General features: G+C 41.9%; 1 protein-coding gene across 1 annotated transcript in view; it reads left to right on the top strand.

Moving 5' to 3' along the window:
- Positions 1-21100, top strand: part of LOC143481336 (basement membrane-specific heparan sulfate proteoglycan core protein-like) — a 36136-nt gene that overhangs the window by 5211 nt on the left and 9825 nt on the right. Inside the window, exons 2-8 of the mRNA XM_076979316.1 lie at positions 2717-2752; positions 2929-3180; positions 5052-5348; positions 5898-6164; positions 7342-7608; positions 18414-18680; positions 19952-20218. Coding sequence (XP_076835431.1) covers positions 2717-2752; positions 2929-3180; positions 5052-5348; positions 5898-6164; positions 7342-7608; positions 18414-18680; positions 19952-20218 — 1653 coding nt within the window. The remainder of the gene's footprint in view (positions 1-2716; positions 2753-2928; positions 3181-5051; positions 5349-5897; positions 6165-7341; positions 7609-18413; positions 18681-19951; positions 20219-21100) is intronic.

Raw genomic sequence — 21100 nt, 5'->3', positions numbered from 1 at the left:
GGTGCAGGCTGCCTCACGGAGAAGGACCCCAAAGGAGGCCAAGAGAGAAGAAGAAGCCAAAGCCCAGAGAGAAGAAGAGCAGAGAAGAGAAGAGAAGAGCGAAGAGAAGAAGAGCCAGAGCCCAGAGAGAAGAAGAAGAGAGAAGAGCAAAAGATGAAAAAAGAGCCCTGCACCCACAAACTTCTCTTTTTATATCCCCCCAGCATCTCAAAGGGACAGCAGTCACAAAAACCAGGTTAACCAATGGGAATCAGGTTGCTGGTAAAGACATCAGAGTACATTTGCATACAGTGTGCATTCCATACAGGACTGTCCCTTTTGGGGTGAAGTCTACAAACCTTATCAGGGAGTGATGGAACTCTTATCCTGTTAGCATAACCTTTACCCAGTACACAACAAGCTACAAAATGAGACTAAACATGCCACACAAACACACTGATATAACTAAAATACAAATGGTCAGTTTTATCCCATTTCTATGGGAACCTCTTGAGGTAACCCACCATTTGTTGCCCCCCATGGTTTTATGGAGGAACACCAGATCCTGCATCACACACAGGAACATCCACCACTCCTACACCATCTCCATCCCCCACAGGAACACATCTGGGCACTCTTACAACAGCGGAGAATATCCCCGAGAGTGAGTTTGAGGGGGAGGAGTCGGAAGAGGAGGAAAGCCCTCCTCCATCCGTGTACTCTACCCCCACAGAGCGATACAGAGAGGATGCGACCCCTCCTCCGTCCGAGTGCTCCGACCGTTCCGATTACTCAGACGGTGAACCGTGCACAGGGGAGGAGTACTTGGAGGGTGAATCATACACCGAAGGGGAGGAGGTGAGCCCACCCACATCGGAGCACTCCGGGGAAACTGTGAGAGGGAAGGGAGGCCTGGCGAAGGGTGTTTCTCCTCCCCCCTCCGAGGGGAGCGAGATGGACCACTCCCAGTGCTATATCCCGGAGGAGCCCATGACATGGAGCTCAGGGGACGTGGAGGAGAAAATGGAGGTGGAAGAAACCGCACACGCAGCCAGGCCAGGGGAGCAACCACCAGGAGGAGGTGAAGTTCCCCTGTGGGGTCCTCGGAGAGAGGTCTCGTGATCACTCGGGGCATATGTGGTTTGTCTTCGCACAGTGTCTTGTGCTCGTCTTTGTCAGAGTCATATGTGTGAGTGTTTTACGTGTGCTATCTGCACTATTAGTAAAACTTAAAGTACGTCAGTGTATGCAAGAGTGGACTCGTGCGTCGTCCTTCTTGCCGCACAGAACATCACAATAACAGCAACAACCTGATAGATCAATTTAATTTGTCAACCTATTTACTCTATTTTGCAAATATTCATTACAGTTTATAATGGGTGATTCAAAATCTTTTAGTAATTCAAACACTTCTACTAAGTGTTCCTGTGGGTTTAACTAGAGTCACATGATACTGGATAAGTGTTCCTGTGGGTTTAACTAGAGTCACATATGATACTGGATGAGTGTTCCTCCTCAAGTTTAGTAACCCGGCCACCTCGTTATTGTATTCAGGTGTTCTGTGTTTAGTCTCTTATACACTGATAAAAAAAACACTTAACACAACACAATGTAACTCCAAGTCAACCACACTTCTGTGAAACCAACCTGTTCAGCTAGGATTCAACACTGTGAATCAATTTCACCTGCTGTTGTCCAGATAGAACAGACAATAGGGAGAAATGAGAGGCAATTAACAAGACACCCCCTATAAAGGAGTGGTTCTGCAGATGGTGACCACTGACCTTTTAACCAGTGCATTTGCATTTTGTCAGTTCTCTCACTATAGAGGTAGCATGAGGCTATTTCTACATCCCATAGAAGTTGCTCAGGTAGTGCAGCTCATCCAGGATGGCACATCAATGCGAGCTGTGGCAAGAAGGTTTGCTGTGTCTGTCAGCACAGTGTCCAGAGCATGGAGCAGATACCAGGAGACATGGAGGGACCGTAGGAGGGCAACAACCCAGTAGGAGGACCACTGACTCCTCTTTTATGCAAGGAGGAACAGGATGAGCAGTGCCAGAGCCCTGCAAAATAACCTCCAGCAGGCCACTAATATCCATGTTTCAAACCATCAGGAACAGACTCCATGAGGGTTCTATGAGGGCCCGATGTCCACAAGTGGGGCTTGTGCTTACAGCCCAACACTGTGCAGGGCGACTGGCATTTGAACACCAAGATTGGCAGATTCGCCATTGGTGTCCTATGCTCCTCATGGATGAGAGCAGGTTCACACTGAGCACATATGACAGACATGACAGAGTCTGGAGACGTATGACCGGTTTGGCAGTGGCTTAGTAATAGTGTCGGAAGGCATTTCTTTGGAGGGCTGCACAGACCTCCATCTGCCAGCCTCAGAGCCACTGTGGGACCATATGATGGTGCAGTGGGAGTATGGAATGCCCTTTCTAAAATCACGCTCTTCTCCGCATTTGCGTCTGCCTCTTTGCTCCATGACGTCTGTGGCGTTACAGTGTGTGTGTTTGGTGTGTGTGTCCCTTGGGCTGGATATCTGGCACACAGAGACACCCCTGCTGTGTAATGTTGGAAAATTTAGATAGTTTGATACAGTTCTTTGTGTTTTGTTGTTTTTGGTAATATTCTGATTACAGTGAAACGTTCTCCCTGTGTGTCTGAAATATTTTGCTCTCACTCATGTTTTGCGCTCAATTTCATGTATTCTGTTTCTCTTTTATAGGGCTGCTTTATTTTCTTCAATCTTGGCTTGCTCAAGGTGATTTATATTTTGTTTACTGTTTAATATGTATACATTTGATTTAAATGTTTGGGTAAATCCAGTCTGAATGATAATAACTGTGTTTTATTGAGTGATAATACAACTGCACACTTAAGCTATACGATGTCATAACAGAATTTGTCTTTTCTGTTTAAAATAATTGTCTCCTGCAGCATGTGTGATCAATTACATCAGCAATCACCACTTTATTGGTGACGCTCTCTCACTGAGCTGTGTGAATTACTGCACTGAATGTACACTGAAGCGAATGACACAGTATGGGTTGTCGGCATGTTCACAAGACTGGGGATCAGTTATAGGATACACATGCACCATCACATCACTCAACACATTCGACAGTGGAGAATACTGGTGTGAGGATGGATGTGGATTGATCAGTAATCCTGTCTACATCACAGTGTATGGTGAGTCTCCACTTATTATTCATGAAAGAAAAGAAAATTGTCTGATACAGCATATGATGTGGTATTTGACTAGTAAGAAGCTCATGGCCACGAGAGTTTTATATCTTCTGTGGGTAACCATGACTACTACTACATGAGTAAAAACCAAGAAAAAAAAACCAAAGCAAAAAACCCTCCATCACAGTACTGTAGTCCAAACACATTGTGAATCAGACAATTTTTTAATTACAAAAAAGCGTCTACCAACTACTGACACATATGAACGTAATTGCACACAGACACAGACTAACGTAAACACTAACGAGCCCCTGGAAGGAGTTGGGTCGGACCGAATTAATGACTTTACATCATACTTCTGGAATTAGTGCAGTGTTTGTAGTCTAATTATTGTGAATCAGGCAGTCAATACAAAATAAACTACACAGGTTATTATCAGCACTCAGTTGGTGATGGCTCTCAAAGTTAACTGTGAAGGCACTTGTTACGTTCTTTCCACTCAGAGTTGAATGACTTCCCTGAAATTTTGATTTTGAGGCTGTTCTGAAAACAAAATCTCTGGGTATGTCTGTCATACTGCCCAGGTGTAGGGTTGGTAAAGGATTGTGTTTAGTTTTCTTGATATTATATTGTGTTTAGATAAGAAAGGTTATGTGGACGTTTAATTTTGTATGTTGATATTATTGTGGTCTGTGACGTTCGTGGGTCGGCGAAAGACGAGACACAGAATCCTTGTTTTCGACAGACGTCACTTTTAATCTTCACACTTATTGCGCAATAGCGCACGAGTAACATTGAATGAAGCACACACACAACGTGTAGACTTAGACAATGACGAGCACAGGACACTGCGCGAGCGCACATTAAATAGACAAACCACATTAGCCCCACGTGATTACGAGACGAGTCACAGGTGAGACGAATTATCACAAGATTTAACCATAACCACAAAGTTCCACAGATGCAGACGATGCATGTGGACAACGTAAACACACGCCCAAAAGGGAGGGGCCGGGGTCCTCAACGTGACAGATGCCCCCTCCAAGGGCACTACCCGTCCTGGGGTGCCAACAGGACCGAGTGCCCCGAACCCACGACGATGGGCGGATCCGACGCGCTCAGTCCTGCGTCTGAGAGGTGACCGCCCTCGGTGAAGCGTCCGCCACGGACCGCCTAGAACACCCTCCCTGGGAAGACCAGGGACAAGACATTAGACACATTCAACGGGACAGAAACAAACACACAGACTGGTACACTGAAACATAAAGGCAGGAGAGGGAAAAATGGATTAGGTACACATATGGGAAGACTCACAAACACTGGGACAGACACACACGAAACAGGTGCCCAGCTACGCGCCAAAAGGAGAGCTAGGAGGGGAGAGAGACCGGGAGCTGCAGGCGCTGCTGGGGAAGGTCCTTCTCCAGCCTTCGCTGCGGACCCTCCGCTGGGTGCAGCAAGATTGGCGGACGTGCCAGGTGCAGCGCGGCTGGCGTACGCGCCTTGCGAGTCGCAAGGGAGCTCTTCCTCTATGTCCATCTCCTCCTCTGTCCTCTGGCTCCACTCCATGAACTGCTCCGGGCTGCCACCCCGGGAGCAGTCCATCGTACTCCCGCCAGAGCGATCGGAGGGTGGACTCCTTTTCGTAGTCCCGGCTGTTCTCTCTGAGGAGGACGGACTCTCCTCCTCCTCCTCCATATAGGAGCCCTCGGAGTATGAGGAGCACTCCGACGGAGGGTACTCCTCCTTGTTGAAAACACAATGATTAACAGATAAGAATGAATGAAAGATCTAACCTGTTGTATTAAATGTAAATAGAAAGACAGTGGGTCCAATCTGCTGTAAAATTCAGTGTTCTCTATCTCCTTCTACAGATTTACCCATAACTACACTGACAATGAATCCTCAGAGTCCCGTGTTCCCTGGAGAGTCAGTCACTCTGAAGTGTGATGTTCAGGGTTATGATGGATGGACATATTGGTGGTTTATGAAGACAGCACAGAGTCAGTGGACTGCAGTGTCTCAGCCTGTGTTTGACACTGTAAACAGAGACACTCTCATCATCAGGGCAGATGTTGAAGTTAATGGGGATGAATACCAGTGTAGAGGACAGATAAATGGCAGACCTACAAAATCACAGTACAGTAACTCTGTTTTCCTCACTGTACATGGTAAGATCACTGTCATTACATGATAATAAAATGTGATACTGATTTCATTATTTTTTATTTATTATTTTAAAATAATTTTAACTTGGTCAACAGCATCACACGCACTGTGTCACCATGCATTTCGTTACTTGTAAACAACAAAACAGAAATCATCAATGAACACGACACTTAGCCTGGTGTGTGAAAAGTATATAAATAATAATACCCTTACTCTTATATTGGATTTGTACTGCAGGGTACTATAGATGCAGTTACACTGCATGTTACTTGAGCTGTACTATAATTACTGTTAGAGCTGCACTGTATTGGAACTGTAGTATATGGTACAGTACTGCAATTACAGTTGCACTGCAAGGTACTGAATCTGTAAAATGCTCTGAAACGCTCTTTTTTCATGTCTTAGTTTTTCCAGGTCATTTCACATATTTGTATAATGGATCTTAAAAGTGATGCACTGTATCTGCTGTGTGTGAGCGGATAAAACATTGAACAGGACCTGTCCTGTGTTCCAACATCCCTGACATCCCTGTTCCTTTTTTCATCTTAAAGCATTACCCACTGCTAAACTGACTGTGGAGTCTCAGAGTCCTGTGTTCACTGGAGAGTCAGTCACTCTGATGTGTGAAATAGAGTCTTCCAATAACTGGAGGTATCAGTGGTATAAAGGCAGCAGTAAGACTTCAGTCCATCAGTCTAAGATAAACACCTTCACCATCAGCTCACCAGCAGACCAGGATCAGTACTGGTGTAGAGGAGACAGAGATTACATACCAACATCATCACAGGACAGTAACACAGTGTCTCTCTATGTTAAAGGTGAGTAGTTACTATGGTAACAACTGAACTGTGCTTCATCTTCAACTGCAGTAATTACAGTTAATATGTGTTATCAGAGCTGTGAAATGCAAACCTACTTCTTGTCTTGTCACTGTAACGTTTTAACATTTCTTTACCCAATTATGATGGATGTTAAAAGTGATACACAACATCTTCGGGGTTTTAGTGATAACAATGAATAAGCTCTGTCTGAGCAGGTCAAATACCAAACAGGACTGTCCTGTGGTCCAACAGGATTTGAATTTGACATGGTTTAAAGTCATTTGCTCCATCCCTGCACTATAAGACCTGATCTCACTAATAAAGTACCACTTTTTGTTCAAGATGAGTGCACACAGCAACCTCATACAGTGTAGTGTAGAGACACATGGACTTCACAGCACTTAACAGTCTGTGGTCAGTTTTAGTAGGTTTTACAGACATCTAACACGTGATTATTGACAGGTGAACCTGATTGTAGAATAAAAGTCCTGTGTGATTATAACAGTGGAGTCTGAGTTGGTTCTGATTGTGCAGCTTAATTGCCCATAAATATTGAGTAGAGACACAATCACACACACACATGTGAATGAGCAGGAGAGACTGTAACTGTATTGACATGGTACTGCCACAGGGGGGCAGTAGACTTCACTACGCTTATGAAAATAAATGTGACACAAATGTACATTACATCAAAGAAATAATTATACATGTTACAATATTGGAAAATATGACCAAGAGGTCTGGATGAATTATTAAAGTGACTCTTACAGTGAGATGTTCATTAACATGTAAAATGCCATATAATACTGCATCACTACAAACAGTAAAATAGATTTTAAATTGTTACACTATGGTGGGTTTGTGCTCTTTGCAATATGTATTGAAATAGTTTAATGGTTTATAATTTTGTGAGAATGTAAAACATTTCTAACTAATGTATAATTCAGAGTATTCATGTTCTTTATTTTAAAGCGTTACCCACAGCCACACTGACTGAATAGATTTTAAATTGTCACACTATGGTGGTTTTGAAATGTTTGCAATATGTATTGGAATAGTTTAATGGTTTATATATTTAAATCTAAATCTCTTACATGAAATTCTTTTAATGTGAGAGTGTAAGACTTTTCTAACTAATGTATAATTCAGAGTATTCCTGTTCTTTATTTTAAAGCGTTACCCACTGCTACACTGACTGTGGAGTCTCAGAGTCCTGTGTTCACTGGAGAGTCAGTCACTCTGAAGTGTGAAATAGAGTCTTCCAGTAACTGGAGGTATCAGTGGTATAAAGGCAGCAGTAATATTGCAGTCCATCAGTCTGAGATAAACACCTTCACCATCAGCTCACCAGCAGACCAGGATCAGTACTGGTGTAGAGGAGAGAGCGATTACAGACCAACATCATCAAAGGACAGTAACACAGTGCGTCTCTATGTTAAAGGTGAGTAGTCACCATGGTAACAAATTAAATGTGTGCCTCATCTTCAACAGGAGTAATTACAGTTAATCTTTTTGGTAACAGAGCCGTGACATGCAAACCTACTTCCTATCTTGTTACTGTAACATTTTAACATTTCTTTACCCAATTATGATCAATTTTAAAAGTGATACACAACATCTATAACAATGAATCAGCTCTGTCTGAGCAGGTCAAACACTGAATGCCCTGTGGTCATACAGGATTTGAGTTTGACATCCATGTGGGACCCATTTTTAAAAAATCAGCTTAAAAAAAATTCTACAATTTTTTTTTTTCAAACTGAGATTCATTGGTCCTTGGCTCATTTTCCGTGAGCAACATAAATCAGAAAATATTTGCAATGCCCACCACCCCGTACACCCCCCTTCACATGTGTATTACATACAGGGTCCAGGGTCCACTGGACCCTGGGCTAGTCAAAGTGGGCAATCAACATTGGGTTGGGTAGTTGACAGTAGTCAGTATGATTTTAAAGGATATACAAACAAAGGACAGAGGTGTTTGGCATGCAAAGGTGGGCAACCATCAACACTTTTGATGGTTGCCACATCAGGGGTTGATTGCATATTGTCAGACAGCAGACGAAGAATCTCTATAGAGACAAAGGGATGAGATCTGAAAGAAGCATCTTTTCTCTCAGCCCTCATTATCCCTCCCCTTCAGACTGCCTTACAGCTGATATTGGAAGAGACAGAGGATTTTGATGGTGATTCAGAAGAAGAAATTTTAGGATCACATTTCTGACATATCAGAGTCTGATACTGATAATGAAAAGGAGGATGAGCAGCAGCCAGCTCCATTAGCACCTGCCCGTGAGCAGCTGGCCATAGGACCAACCTGTCAGCCAGCATGATTTATGATTCATTTCCTTATTGTGTTACATTTTAATAAAAAAGTAACTAATAAATAAACAAGAGAGCAAACTAATTTAACATATGTATTGTTTATTTTACTTGCAATTGGGCTAAATCTGCTGATTATTCTAACAAAAATTGCAATGGGTCCACCACACCCAGACGGACCCCCTGGGTGACGAAAAAGAGGATCGCGTCGTAACATCAGGATTAGCGGTGGTAACTCTGGGACTATCTCCACCCTCTGGTCTGCAGGTTCACGGAGGTCTAGGAACACCACTAGATATGTAGACCATAGTGTGCTAACTCCAATGGCTAAATCGCATGTGTGCGCTTCAACTCGTAAATTTGGCCTCTTCAACATCAGATCCATCACTAACAAAGCTCCTCTGGTTAATGACTTCATCACGGATCATAAACTGGATTATTTATCACTAACTGAAACTTGGCAGCCACATAATGACTTCCAGCTGGATTTGTTTACATATGCAAATCGCGCTCCTCCGGTCAGGGCGGTGGTCTCGCACTGATCTACCGTGAGAATGTGCAGCTGACGTCCCTCTCGCTGCCTGAGCAGAAATCATTTGAAATATTGGCTGCAAAGCTCCATGGACCCATTCCAACTATCCTTGCTGTGCTGTATAGACCTCCCAAGTCATCATCAAGTTTGTTCATTAATGAACTGTCAGCACTTTTAACTACTCTCAGTGCAATGTCTCCTCTCCTAACATCATGTTAATTGGAGATTTTAATGTTCACTTTGATAACACTGAAAATATGTGCACAAAAGATCTTAAAGCAACGTTAGACTGCTTTGGTCTTTCCCAAAGTGTTAATTTTGTAACACACAGTATTTACTTTGTTGCTCTGGGATCATACCATATGACATTTCTTCAGCTGAGTTACCTATTTCAGACCATAAAGCTGTGATGTTTAATGCCGATTTGCAAATTGATAAATCAAAGGTGCTTCGCTCAATGTCATACCATAACATCAGACATGTTATCCCAGAGGACTTTGCCAGGTCATTTATGGCTAGTCCCATTTGCAGCACTGTTTCTTCCCCCACAGAGTTAGTGGAATACTACAATAACAACTTAACCTCAGCAATAGATTGTTTAGCTCCTTTAAAGACACGAACTGTTTCATTTGTTCATACTGCCCCCTGGTATACACCTGAACTGCGAAAACTAAAGGGCACTGGCCGGCACTTGGAGCGTCTCTACGCCAGGACTGGACTGACTGTGCATAAACAAATGTATTCTGATCATAACCAGCACTACAAAAATGCAATTTCAGCAGCAAAATCCTCTCATAATGCACGCATCATCAATTCAGGTGAAGGGAATACTAGGTATCTTTTTTCAACAGTGAAGCGATTACTCCAGCTACATACTCCAGACATGAACTGTAACACCAAAGAACAATGGTCAGCTTTATTGGAGTTTTTCAGCTACAAAATTTCTACTATCCATGAACAAATATCATCGGAAATGACTGTGCAGTCTAACTTACTGTCAGCAAGCATTACAGAACTGTTCTCACCATCTGCTTTATATGACTTTAGTCTTCCTACTGAAAGTCATATACTGGAACTCATTTCCAAATCGAATACAGCTACATGTTGTCTGGACCCAATTCCTACATCATTACTAAAGGCTTGTTTGCCTTCAATCATCTCCATCATAATTAGAATTATTCACGCTTCCTTGATCACTGGTATAGTTCCGCCTTCACTGAAAGTTGCAGTAATCTGACATACTCTCAAAAAACCTGGTTTAGACCCCTCTGACTTAAATAACTACCGACCAATCTCAAATTTACCATTCATCTCCCAAAATCATTGAAAAGGTAGTTGCAGCTCAACTCCCGTTTTACCTTCATAAAAATGATCTTCTTGAAAGGTTTCAATCTGGGTTCCGTTGTAAGCACAGTACAGAAACTGCATTAGTCAAGGTAACCAATGACCTCCTGAGAGCAGCTGACTCTGGCTTACTTTCTATCCTTATTTTGCTCAACCTCACTGCTGCCTTTGATACCATATCTCATTGGCTTCTCATGGATCACCTGGCTAGCATTGGCGTCAGAGGTACAGTGTATAAATGGTTTGCCTCCTACGTTGAAAACAGGACACAGTTTGTTCAGATCCAGAACCACAGGTCAGACTGCTCAACAGTCTGTAGTGGAGTCCCACAGGGTTCAGTATTGGGACCGCTCCTGTTTAACATATACCTTCTACCACTTGGCAATATTTTCCATCATTATGTTATTCATTTTCATTGGTACACAGGTTTATGTATACACTAATCGTAATTCCACTACTCTCCCAAATAATCTAGTTGCCTGTCTCCATGATGTGCACACATGGATGACAAATAATTACTTGAAGCTCAATAGCAAGAAAACTGAGATACTTCTTATTGGATATAAAGCTTCACTCTCAAAAAATACCATTAGTTCACTTTCTATTGCTGAGGATGTTGTACCTGTTTCCACTCATGATACAAATCTTGGTGTGATTTTGGACAGCACGCTCTCTTTTTCCACTCACATAAACAATATCTCCCAGATTGCTTTTTTTCCACTTGAGAAACATCTCCAGATTAAGGCCCATCCTATCACAACACTCTACGGAAATACTAGTCAATACATTAGTTACATCACGGATTGACTCCTGCAATGCAATACTGGCAGGCCTTCCAAAAAAACTCATCCAAAGACTTCAGCTTATACAGAACTCAGCAGCACGGATAATTACACGCACCAAGTCCACCGAGCACGTCACACCCCTGCTTATCCAGTTACACTGGCTCCCAGTATCACAACGGATCAGTTTTAAAATTGTGTTACTGACATTTAAGGCACTTCACAACCTGGCCCCAGACTATTTTACAGATCTCCTTCAGTTTTACACTCCCTCCTGCACTCTGCGCTTCTCTTCAGCAGGATTCCTGGTAGAACCAACTGCTAATCTTAGCACAATGGGTGCAAGGGCTTTTTCCCATGTTGCTCCAAAGCTTTGGAACACACTCCCCACACACATACGAACATTGCACTCTATTTCATAATTTAAAACTGCTCTTAAGACCCATCTGTTTAAACTGGCTTACTCACGTTAACAAATGTAACTTTATCTCTGTTGTTGTGTTAGGATTTTTATATTTATTGTATGTTTTAATTTTGTTTTAATTTTTGTAAGGTGACCTTGAGTGCCATGAAAGGCACCAAACAAATAGAATGTATTATTATTATTAAAGTAATTTGCTCCATCGTTGCACTATAAGACCTGATCTCACTAACAAAGTACCATTCTTTGTTAAAGATGAGTGTACACAGTGACCCCTCACAGTGTGGAGTAGAGACACATGGACACATGGTGCATTTTCCAAAATGTTTGTAACTCTAAGTACTTAAGAAACTCTTTGTAACTTACATCGTACTTATAGTCGTTCGTAAGAAAATCCAGAACCATTCGTAACTCACTAAGTACTTCTTAACTCGAAGCTGACATGCAGTTCTAACTCAAAAAGAATAGAGAGGCTGCTAGTTTTAAGCACGACATTACAACATTTGTATTTATGTGTATATTTAGCCTAGTAGCCTAGTTTCTTTTGAGGTAATTACATTGCATATAACACACTAAGTGTCAACAAAAATCAAATGTACTACTTTGAATTATTTAGCATTAGCTTATATGTTCCCAATATTTAATGATATCTCTCCGTCCATCATCGTGCAGTTAATAGTGTTTCAGACTTTCACAATTAATGTATTGTTTGCAAAGAAATGGCTACAAGTTGGCCTATTAAGCTTGTTTTAACTTAACCAATAAAATTGATTGATTAATCGGTATCACATATAAGTAACTTGGATTAAGGCTAGCAATTGTGCATGATGAACATGGCAGCTTTTCAAAGAGTACTGGCTTTGAATAGATGACAATTTAAGAAGATGGCATAGTCCATGAAGCCATGTAGTTCGCCTGAATGCAGAATTTTGTCCTTAGCCCCACGATGCAGTTACTTGCAGCCCTCCAATTTTATGCCACAGGTGGGTCTCTGCAGACTGTTGGTGATGCCCTCGGTCAAAGCAAAGCTGACATATCTAAATGTGTGCATGCTGTTACTAAAGCATTGCTTCGCCATGCAGCAATATATATACAGGACTAGGGATGCATTACATGAAACCAAAATTGGTTTTCATGCAACTGTAAACATTCCTGGAGTTGTTGGTGCAGTGGACGACACTCTGATGCCCATACACACTCCCAGCCTCTTGAGCCCAATCTAGATCTGCCGTAAGGGCTTCTCTGCTTTGAATATACAAGTGCAACCACCAAGGCATTTTTACGGACATTGTGGCCAAGTGGCCTGGGAGTACTCATGACTCCTTCATCTGGACCAATTCTGGAGTGTGTCAGATGGCTAGGGACGGTGCATTTGATGTACTAGGTGACAGTGGGTATCCACTCTGGTGTTATATACTCCTGTATCAAATCCCCTGGTATCCCTTCAGTAGCTGTGGGGCCCAGTATCCCCAGTGCCTTCTCCTCCTCAACAGTAAGGGCACTTGTGGACATTTGACCTCCACCAGTCTTAGCCTTCTCCTTTTTGAGTTCTGCCCCCTTATTTTGACTTGACTACAGAAGTCATGCCACATGCCATGCCTGATCTCTTAATTCCACTATATGCACTGATATTCTTGGCAATATCATCCCATTTCTGATTTTTTTTTCTGAATTTGAGGAACTTCCTTGAGCTTTTGAAAACAGGAGGCTATACTTTTGTTTTTGGCTCAGTTCATTCAACAGAAAGTTTCATTTTTTCTGCTTGTTTGCCATGGTTTTGAATAACGTGTGACAGGTACATTGTGTACTTAATTGTGATAAAAGCCTATGATTGGTCAGAGTTGCAAAGGTAATAATTTTTAGAGTTCTACTAATTTTTTTCTTATACTTGAAATTTCAACACTTATTACTTGTTAGTTTTTATGATTGTCATTTTGCCAATGATACTTTTGCATCATAGTAATGAAAAAAATGTATGTAAATGAATGGTTTGGTTTTCGACTAGTGGAGCTTTTCCAGTGCAGATGCAGAGGCGGAGTCTACAAAGAACTACTTAGAACTCGTTCGTAAATTGGGAGACTAAGAAGGCTTTTGGGAAACACTTGTAAATTTGGCGTTCTTAAAGATACATCATTCTGAAAGTTGTTTGTAAGTTTCTAATATCGTTCGTTATCGGGATACGCACCCATGAACAGTCTGTGTTCAGATTTAGTGTGTTTTACAAACATCTAACACGTGATTATTGACAGGTGAACCTGAATGTAGAATAAAAGTCCTGTGTGATTAATACAATAGAGTCTGAGTTGGTTCTGATTGTGCAGCCTAATTGGCCATAAATATGGAGTAGAGCCACCATCACACTCACACGTGAATGAGCAGGAGAGACTGTAACTTTATTGACTAGGGGTGTCACGAGATCTCGCGAGATGTAACTCAGCTATATTTCGCGTTAAAAATGTCTCACGGGATTTGTGATCCAGCAAGCAGCCAAAATTACGTCGGAAAATACAGGTATTACTATTGAAGGTGCCCCCGCCACTTTCAAAGTGTTTGTTTGGCCGCATTTTGGGTACCCGGCAGAAATGATAAATGGCAAGAGAGTGACTGATAAGACACAGGCCATATGCAAACATTCTATGAAAATAATGCCGTACACTGTGGCCAATACTAGCACAATGCAGAGACATTTACAGCACCACCACAGCTCAGTACTCAAATCAATATATCTCACTTGTAACCGAGGAAGCAGGGACAGAAAGGCACGCTTTGGCAATTTGAGACAGCAAAGGATATCAGGAGCAGTGTGGGGATGCTAATATGTGGACATGCTAATATTCTTAAAAATGAACATGGCAGTGTAGTTGCAGCAAATTCAGTGACATACTTGGTCAGGGTCTGTTTGCACTATTTGCACTCTGTATTGACAGAGAAGAACTTTTTATTTTACAGTAAGTCCCCGCTTAACAACGGGTCTGGTTAATGATGGACCAGACTGTACTTATGCACAGGAACGTTGTTCATTTTTTTCTATATTGTAATTACGATCAAAGCGTATCTAAATCTAGGGTCACGCTTAACGATGAAAACTGCTTAACGATGGACTTTTCAGTCTCTAACCCCGTCGTTAAGCGGGGACTCACTGTAACATTTTTTGTGCTTGAAAAAAGGAAAAATATTTAATTATATTTATTTTAACTTTTATGAAATTTTTATTAAGTTCATGCTTACATCTTACACGTTAAGATTTATAATAAAACATTTCAAAATGCATGTGTAACTCAGTTAAATAAAAGTCTGTTGTCCAGTCATATAATTTGTCATTTTAGTGTTCTTAAAATCTCATCTCATCTCGTTCTCGTAAACCCAATATCGTGTCTCGTCTCGTGAGCTGAGTGTATCGTCACACCCCTAATATTGACATAGTACTGCCACAGGGGGCAGTAGACTTCACTACACGTATGAAAATAAATGTGACATAAATCAAATCAAATATATTTGTATAGCGCTTTTCACAACACATGTTGTCACAAAGCGCTTTACAAGATTTACAAAGTTAACAATACTATGGGTCCAAATCCCTAATGAGCAAGCCAAAGGCGACAGTGGCAAGGAAAAACTCCCTAGATGGTGGGGAATAGGAAGAAACCTTGGGAGGACCAAGACTCAAAAGGGAACCCATCCTCCATTGGGTGGCCCGTTAACACACAAATTACAAAAAAAAAAATACACAAGTGAATACACAAGTCACAAATAAATCACACAATCAGGCTAAGTATAAGGTAACTAGAATGAAAGTTCTGGGTGTTGATATTGTCAATGTAAATGTCTAGTGATGAACGCCAGGTTTTCATTCTGTGTCGCAGCGATGACACTTGTATTGTAGGCTCCGACTGCAGTGTTACTCCCCAGGTGAACCTCGGAGAAGAAAGATATGTGATGTGGTAAATATTGTCAGGGTTAGACCCAGGCACGTGCCCCCTGCCACCACTAGGCGGAGCACGCCAGCTAGACCCAGGGGCAATCAAGCCCAATAGACTGCACCTGTCGGCAGCCTATTTAAGACGGGTGACTTCAGCAAACCATTGGCAAGAGTAACTGGCTTAGGCAACCCATTGCTGAAGTTGTTAGTTGTTGTTTCACTCGCAGCCTAAGCCAGTTACTCTTGCCCTCGTGCAGTGACTTTGTTTCTCTCGTTTTTCCGTTTCTCCCCTGAGTGTTCTCAGGTTTTGTCTCTTATTTTTTCCTCTCTGTTCTATGTTGGTTTGTCTACCAGTGTTCTGGTCGACAGGCTGACAGGTACCAGGTAGAAGCTTTAGGTCTTGCTACCTAAGCTTCATCTCTTATTTTCTCATTTCTTATTTTTCCCCTTTATGACACGTTGAGCTGTTCTCCGTGTGGTTTTCGTTTTCCCTGTTTTTCTTCAATGACGCGTTGATTTCTTATCCGCGTGTTTTTTGTTTGTTTACTTACCTGGGTTTTATACGCACGTACCGTGTCGTTCTGCTGTTTTCCCTCTGGGTTTTTGTTTTCGTTTTCCCGCTGTCGCGGAGGTTTTTGTTGGCTGTTTTTTGCCATTTTGCTTATAGTGGGTAGCGTTTGGGTTCTAATCACGTTAAAACCAACGCATCACTGCTGTGACCGGAGGCGACGCGTAACAAATATGTAACAGATTATTCAAAGGCCAAACTAAACAGATAAGTCTTTAGTCGAGTTTTAAACATTGACACTGTGTCCCAAATAAAGGCAGGAAGATTATTCCACATATTATATAATTAATATAATTCCATTATATTGTGGCACTGGCCACAATATATGACACAGATATAGGTTTTACTGTAAAACCTATATCTGTGTCATATATTGTGGCCAGTGCCGTTTCAAGGTATTTGGGGGCCCCAAGCAAAGACACCAACCGCCCCCAACCCCCCCCCCCCCCCCAACCTAAGTATGGGATTACCCGGGACTAGGGTTGCCACCTAGGTCTGACAAAAAACAAGGACACTGTCATACTGACACAGGGTGGCGAACGTAAGTTGTTGAGCGGGGGGGGGGGGGGTGCGAACGTAAAATGTTACCGGAGGGGTTTAAAATGGACACAGCGAGAAAAAAACATTTAAAGTGTGCAGAAACAGTCTGAATCGTGGTTTTAACTAACCTAATTTTTTCCGGGACTGAATATTAAAAAGAAGAAAAACCGGGACAAACCGGGACAGCCCGGGAAAACCGGGACAGGCACGTGAAAACCGGGAGGTGGCAACACTAGCCGGGACGTATATATTGTTTTTAGCCTACCTGCTGCTAAATTACACCATTTGTACAGGTAGGCCTAATTTATCCAGTGTAAATCATCACTTACCACTGTCTTGTGTTTTTTTGTGTTCCTCTTTCTTCTTTTGTTTTCTCTTTTGGCTTCCTGATGTATAAATTCGCTTCATGGTTAAGTTTCATATTTGCCGGCGTCTAAAACTTGGCTGTCTGCCAGGACAGTGTCTGCCTGCCTTCAGCAGCTGGTGGGAGGGGCCCCTTGAGGGGGATTCTGAGAACAGTGTCATTGCTCATTGTAACGGTGGCGTACCCGAAGGTAGTGAGGGATCCATACGCAGGTGGAATAACAGGAGTTTTAATCAAACACAAGGACTGAGCAGACCCCGTAGGGAAGGCAGGCAACAGTACAAAAAGGGCAAGGCAAAAAGGAGAGTCAAAAAAAACCAGGCAGAGAGTCAAAAAACCAGGACAGTCCAATAGCAGCAGGCAGAGGTACAGAAGGGCTAGGCAAACAGGCGTAAGACAAGAGGGCAGAGCTAGGATCGGTAACCAGGAATGCAGACAGGATAGTAAATACGGCTTGGTAATGCTACACGGGGAGGCAATACTTCGCACTGGTCTGTGTGAGCAGAGTCCTTAAGTAGGGCGTGTATGAGTAGCCGATCAGGTTCAGGTGTGCGGATCAATATTCGGGTGATGGCGCCCTCTGGCGGTCACGGGCGTGATTGCCATTCCTGACACTCATGACTTTGAGAATGTAAAGGGGGGCTCACACAGTTTGTCGCTGCATTTAATTCTTAACCTGTTGTTGTCTGGGGGCCCCAGGCCAGCTTGGGGCCCCAAGCAATTGCCTGGTTTGCCTGCCCCATCGCGACGGGCCTGATTGTGGCTACTCCACCTCCACGCCCTGTGATACGGGGCTGATGAACATAACTGTATCCAGGGGGAGCTGCTTCATTAAAACTTACATATTCGTCTACTCTAGCCCATGTCTCTGTTAAACAGAGTGCATTTAGTCTATCTACAACTGTCCGGTTGCTGCTACTTTGTTGCCGTTAGAAATGCAGAGCCGTTGCTCTGCCTTACCGGTGTGCTGATGAAGTTCTGCTCGGCTATAATGATGTCCGAATGTGCATTATATCAAAGAAATAAATTATATCAATTATTATATATTATATTATATCAAAGAAATAAATTATATCAATTATTATATATTATATTATATCAAAGAAATAAATTATATCAATTATTATATATTATATTATATCAAAGAAATAATTAGACCTTTCAATATTGGAAAATATGACCAAGAGTTCTTAATGAATTATTGAAATGACTCTTACAGTGAGATGTTCATTAACATGAAAAATGCCATATAATACTGCATCCCTACAAAGATTAAAATAGATTTTAAATTGTCACACTATGGTGGTTTTGAGATGTTTGCAATATGTATTGAAATACTTATATGGTGTATATTTTTATATGTAAAACTCTTACATAAAATACTTTTAATCTAAGAATGTAAGACATTTCTATCTAATGTATAATTCAGAGTATTCCTGTTCTTTATTTTAAAGCATTACCCACTGCTACACTGACTGTGGAGTCTCAGAGTCCTGTGTTCACTGGAGAGTCAGTCACTCTGAAGTGTGAAATAGAGTCTTCCGGTAACTGGAGGTATCAGTGGTATAAAGGCAGCAGTAATACTGCAGTCCATCAGTCTGAGATAAACACCTACAACATCAGCTCACCAGCAGACCAGGATCAGTACTGGTGTAGAGGAAAGAAACATTACAGACCAACATCATCACAGGACAGTAACACAGTGCGTCTCTATGTTAAAGGTGAGTAGTTACCATGGTAACAAATTAAATGTGTGCTTCATCTCCAACAGGAGTAATTACAGTTAATCTTTTTGGTAACAGAGCCGTGAAATGCAAACCTACTTCCTGTCTTGTTACTGCCACGTTTTACCATTTCTTTACCCAATTATGATGGATTTTAAAAGTGATACTCAACATCTATGACAATGCATCAGCTCTGTCTGAGCAGGTCAAACACTAAACAGGCCTGTCCTGTGGTCATACTGTAACGCGGGGTGTACAGTCGGTACTCACCGCATAAGAAAAAGGGAGAATAGAACCCAAATGCTGTTGGAAATCAATAGGGATAAATACTTATCACTAGGACTGTGTGTATGAAATAAACACACGCGAACAAACAGAAACAACAGAAAACCGCTCTACACACACAGTAACAAAATGAAACTCAAAGAGGATGCGGAAAACAACACGTAAAAATAAAGCACAACCGTAAAACACGGGGAAAAACCAACAGAAAACAACGTGGAATACTCAACATGTGAAAAGGCAAAACTCAACCGAATAGACACGGGAGGAAAATAATAAAGGCAACTGAAAGAATGCGGAAAACTCAGTTCTTTCAGTTGCATTTAGAGTAGAGTACAGCAGTACAGTAGTAGTAGAGTTCACTACACTTATGAAAATAAATGTGACACAAATGTGCATTACATCAAAGACATTAATAATTCATCCAGACCTCAATTAAAGTGACTCTGTGTCGGTACGGAGGGCCCCCTGCCGGTCGCCCCCATCCACAGCGGCAGTTGTCTTATTGTTGTTGCATTGTGTTCGTCCCTCAGGTGGGCGGGGTCTATGATCCGTCTCACCTGATGGTCGTTTGTCTGTCTATATATGTCTTGTCTTTTTATCAGTTGACTGCTGGTTATTATATCCTTTATTTGGATCGAGTCATGGGTTTTTGGTTTGCACACGTTCTTCATTAAACCATCCTTTTCCCCGAGACTTGGCACGATGACTTCCATTTTATTTTGCACTTCCTGCCCGTCACATTCTGACAGCGAGATGTTCATTACCATGTAAAATGCCATAAAATACTGCATCACTACAAACACTAAAATAGATTTTAAATTGTCACACTATGGTGGGTTTGTGCTGTTTGCAATATGTATTGGAATAGTTTAATGGTTATAATTTTGTATGTAAAACTTTTACATGAAATACTTGCAATGTGAGAATGTAAGACATTTCTAACTAATGTATAATTCAGAGTATTCATGTTCTTTATTTCAAAGCATTACCCACTGCTACACTGACTCTGGAGTCTCAGAGTCCTGTGTTCACTGGAGAGTCAGTCACTCTGAAGTGTGAAATAGAGTCTTCCAGTAACTGGAGGTATCAGTGGTATAAAGGCAGCAGCAAGACTTCAGTCCATCAGTCTGAGATAAACACCTTCACCATCAGCTCACCAGCAGACCAGGATCAGTTCTGGTGTAGAGGAGAGAGAGATTACAGACCAAAATCATCACAAGACAGTAACAGAGTGCGTCTCTCTGGTAAAGGTGAGTAGTAACTATGGTAACAAATGAACTGTGTGCTTCATCTCCAACAGCAGTAATTACAGTTAATATCTATGTTATCAGAGCTGTGAAATGCAAACCTACTTCTTGTCTTGTTACTGTAACATTTTAACATTTCTTTACCCAATTATGATGGATTTTAAAAGTGATACACAGCATCTATAACAATTAATCATCTCTGTCTGAGCAGGTCAACCACTAAATAGCACTGTTCTGTGGTCATACAGGATTTGGGTTTGACATCCATGGTTTAAAGTAATTTGCTCCATCCTTGCACTATAAGACTGTTATGCGGGGACACGCGAACGCGCATAAACCTCGTGGTCTTGTGCGGCGGTACACGAATGCGCATACACCGTGTAGGGTTGAATTAAACCCAAACGCCAAAACAACAAAACAAAAAACTGAGACCACCGCCAAACCGTTCGCGGGAAAAGATACAAAAGAAAACGTCTTCGTGTAGGCAGCACAAAGGAAAACCACCAACAGAAAAGAAATGCGGAATAAACTCAACGCGAGGTAAGTAACAAAACAAAGGAAATGCAAAACCATGAAACTAAAGAGACGCGGAAATATACTCAATGCGAAAAGAATGATAACAAAAGGGAAACAAAAACTGACGGGGGAAGAGCCGGCTCACCAAAATGGAACGGCGAAAAATAAAAACTTCCCAAAACGACGAGAGAGAGAAATAAGAGAAAAATACAGCGGGGGGAAAACTTGAGATGGACCCAAAGGAGCACAGAAGTGAAACATTTGAAGAAAACAGCTCAAGAGAATAGAGAAAGAAAAAGCAATGTGGAGAACACCAGAAAAAACATTACCGGCTGACTGCTCTAGAGAAAACAAACAACTCAGCAAAGA

Source organism: Brachyhypopomus gauderio, chromosome 18, assembly GCF_052324685.1.
Source record: "Brachyhypopomus gauderio isolate BG-103 chromosome 18, BGAUD_0.2, whole genome shotgun sequence".
NCBI classification, from domain to species: Eukaryota; Metazoa; Chordata; class Actinopteri; order Gymnotiformes; family Hypopomidae; genus Brachyhypopomus; species Brachyhypopomus gauderio.
This window is presented reverse-complemented; position numbering and strand designations above follow the sequence as displayed.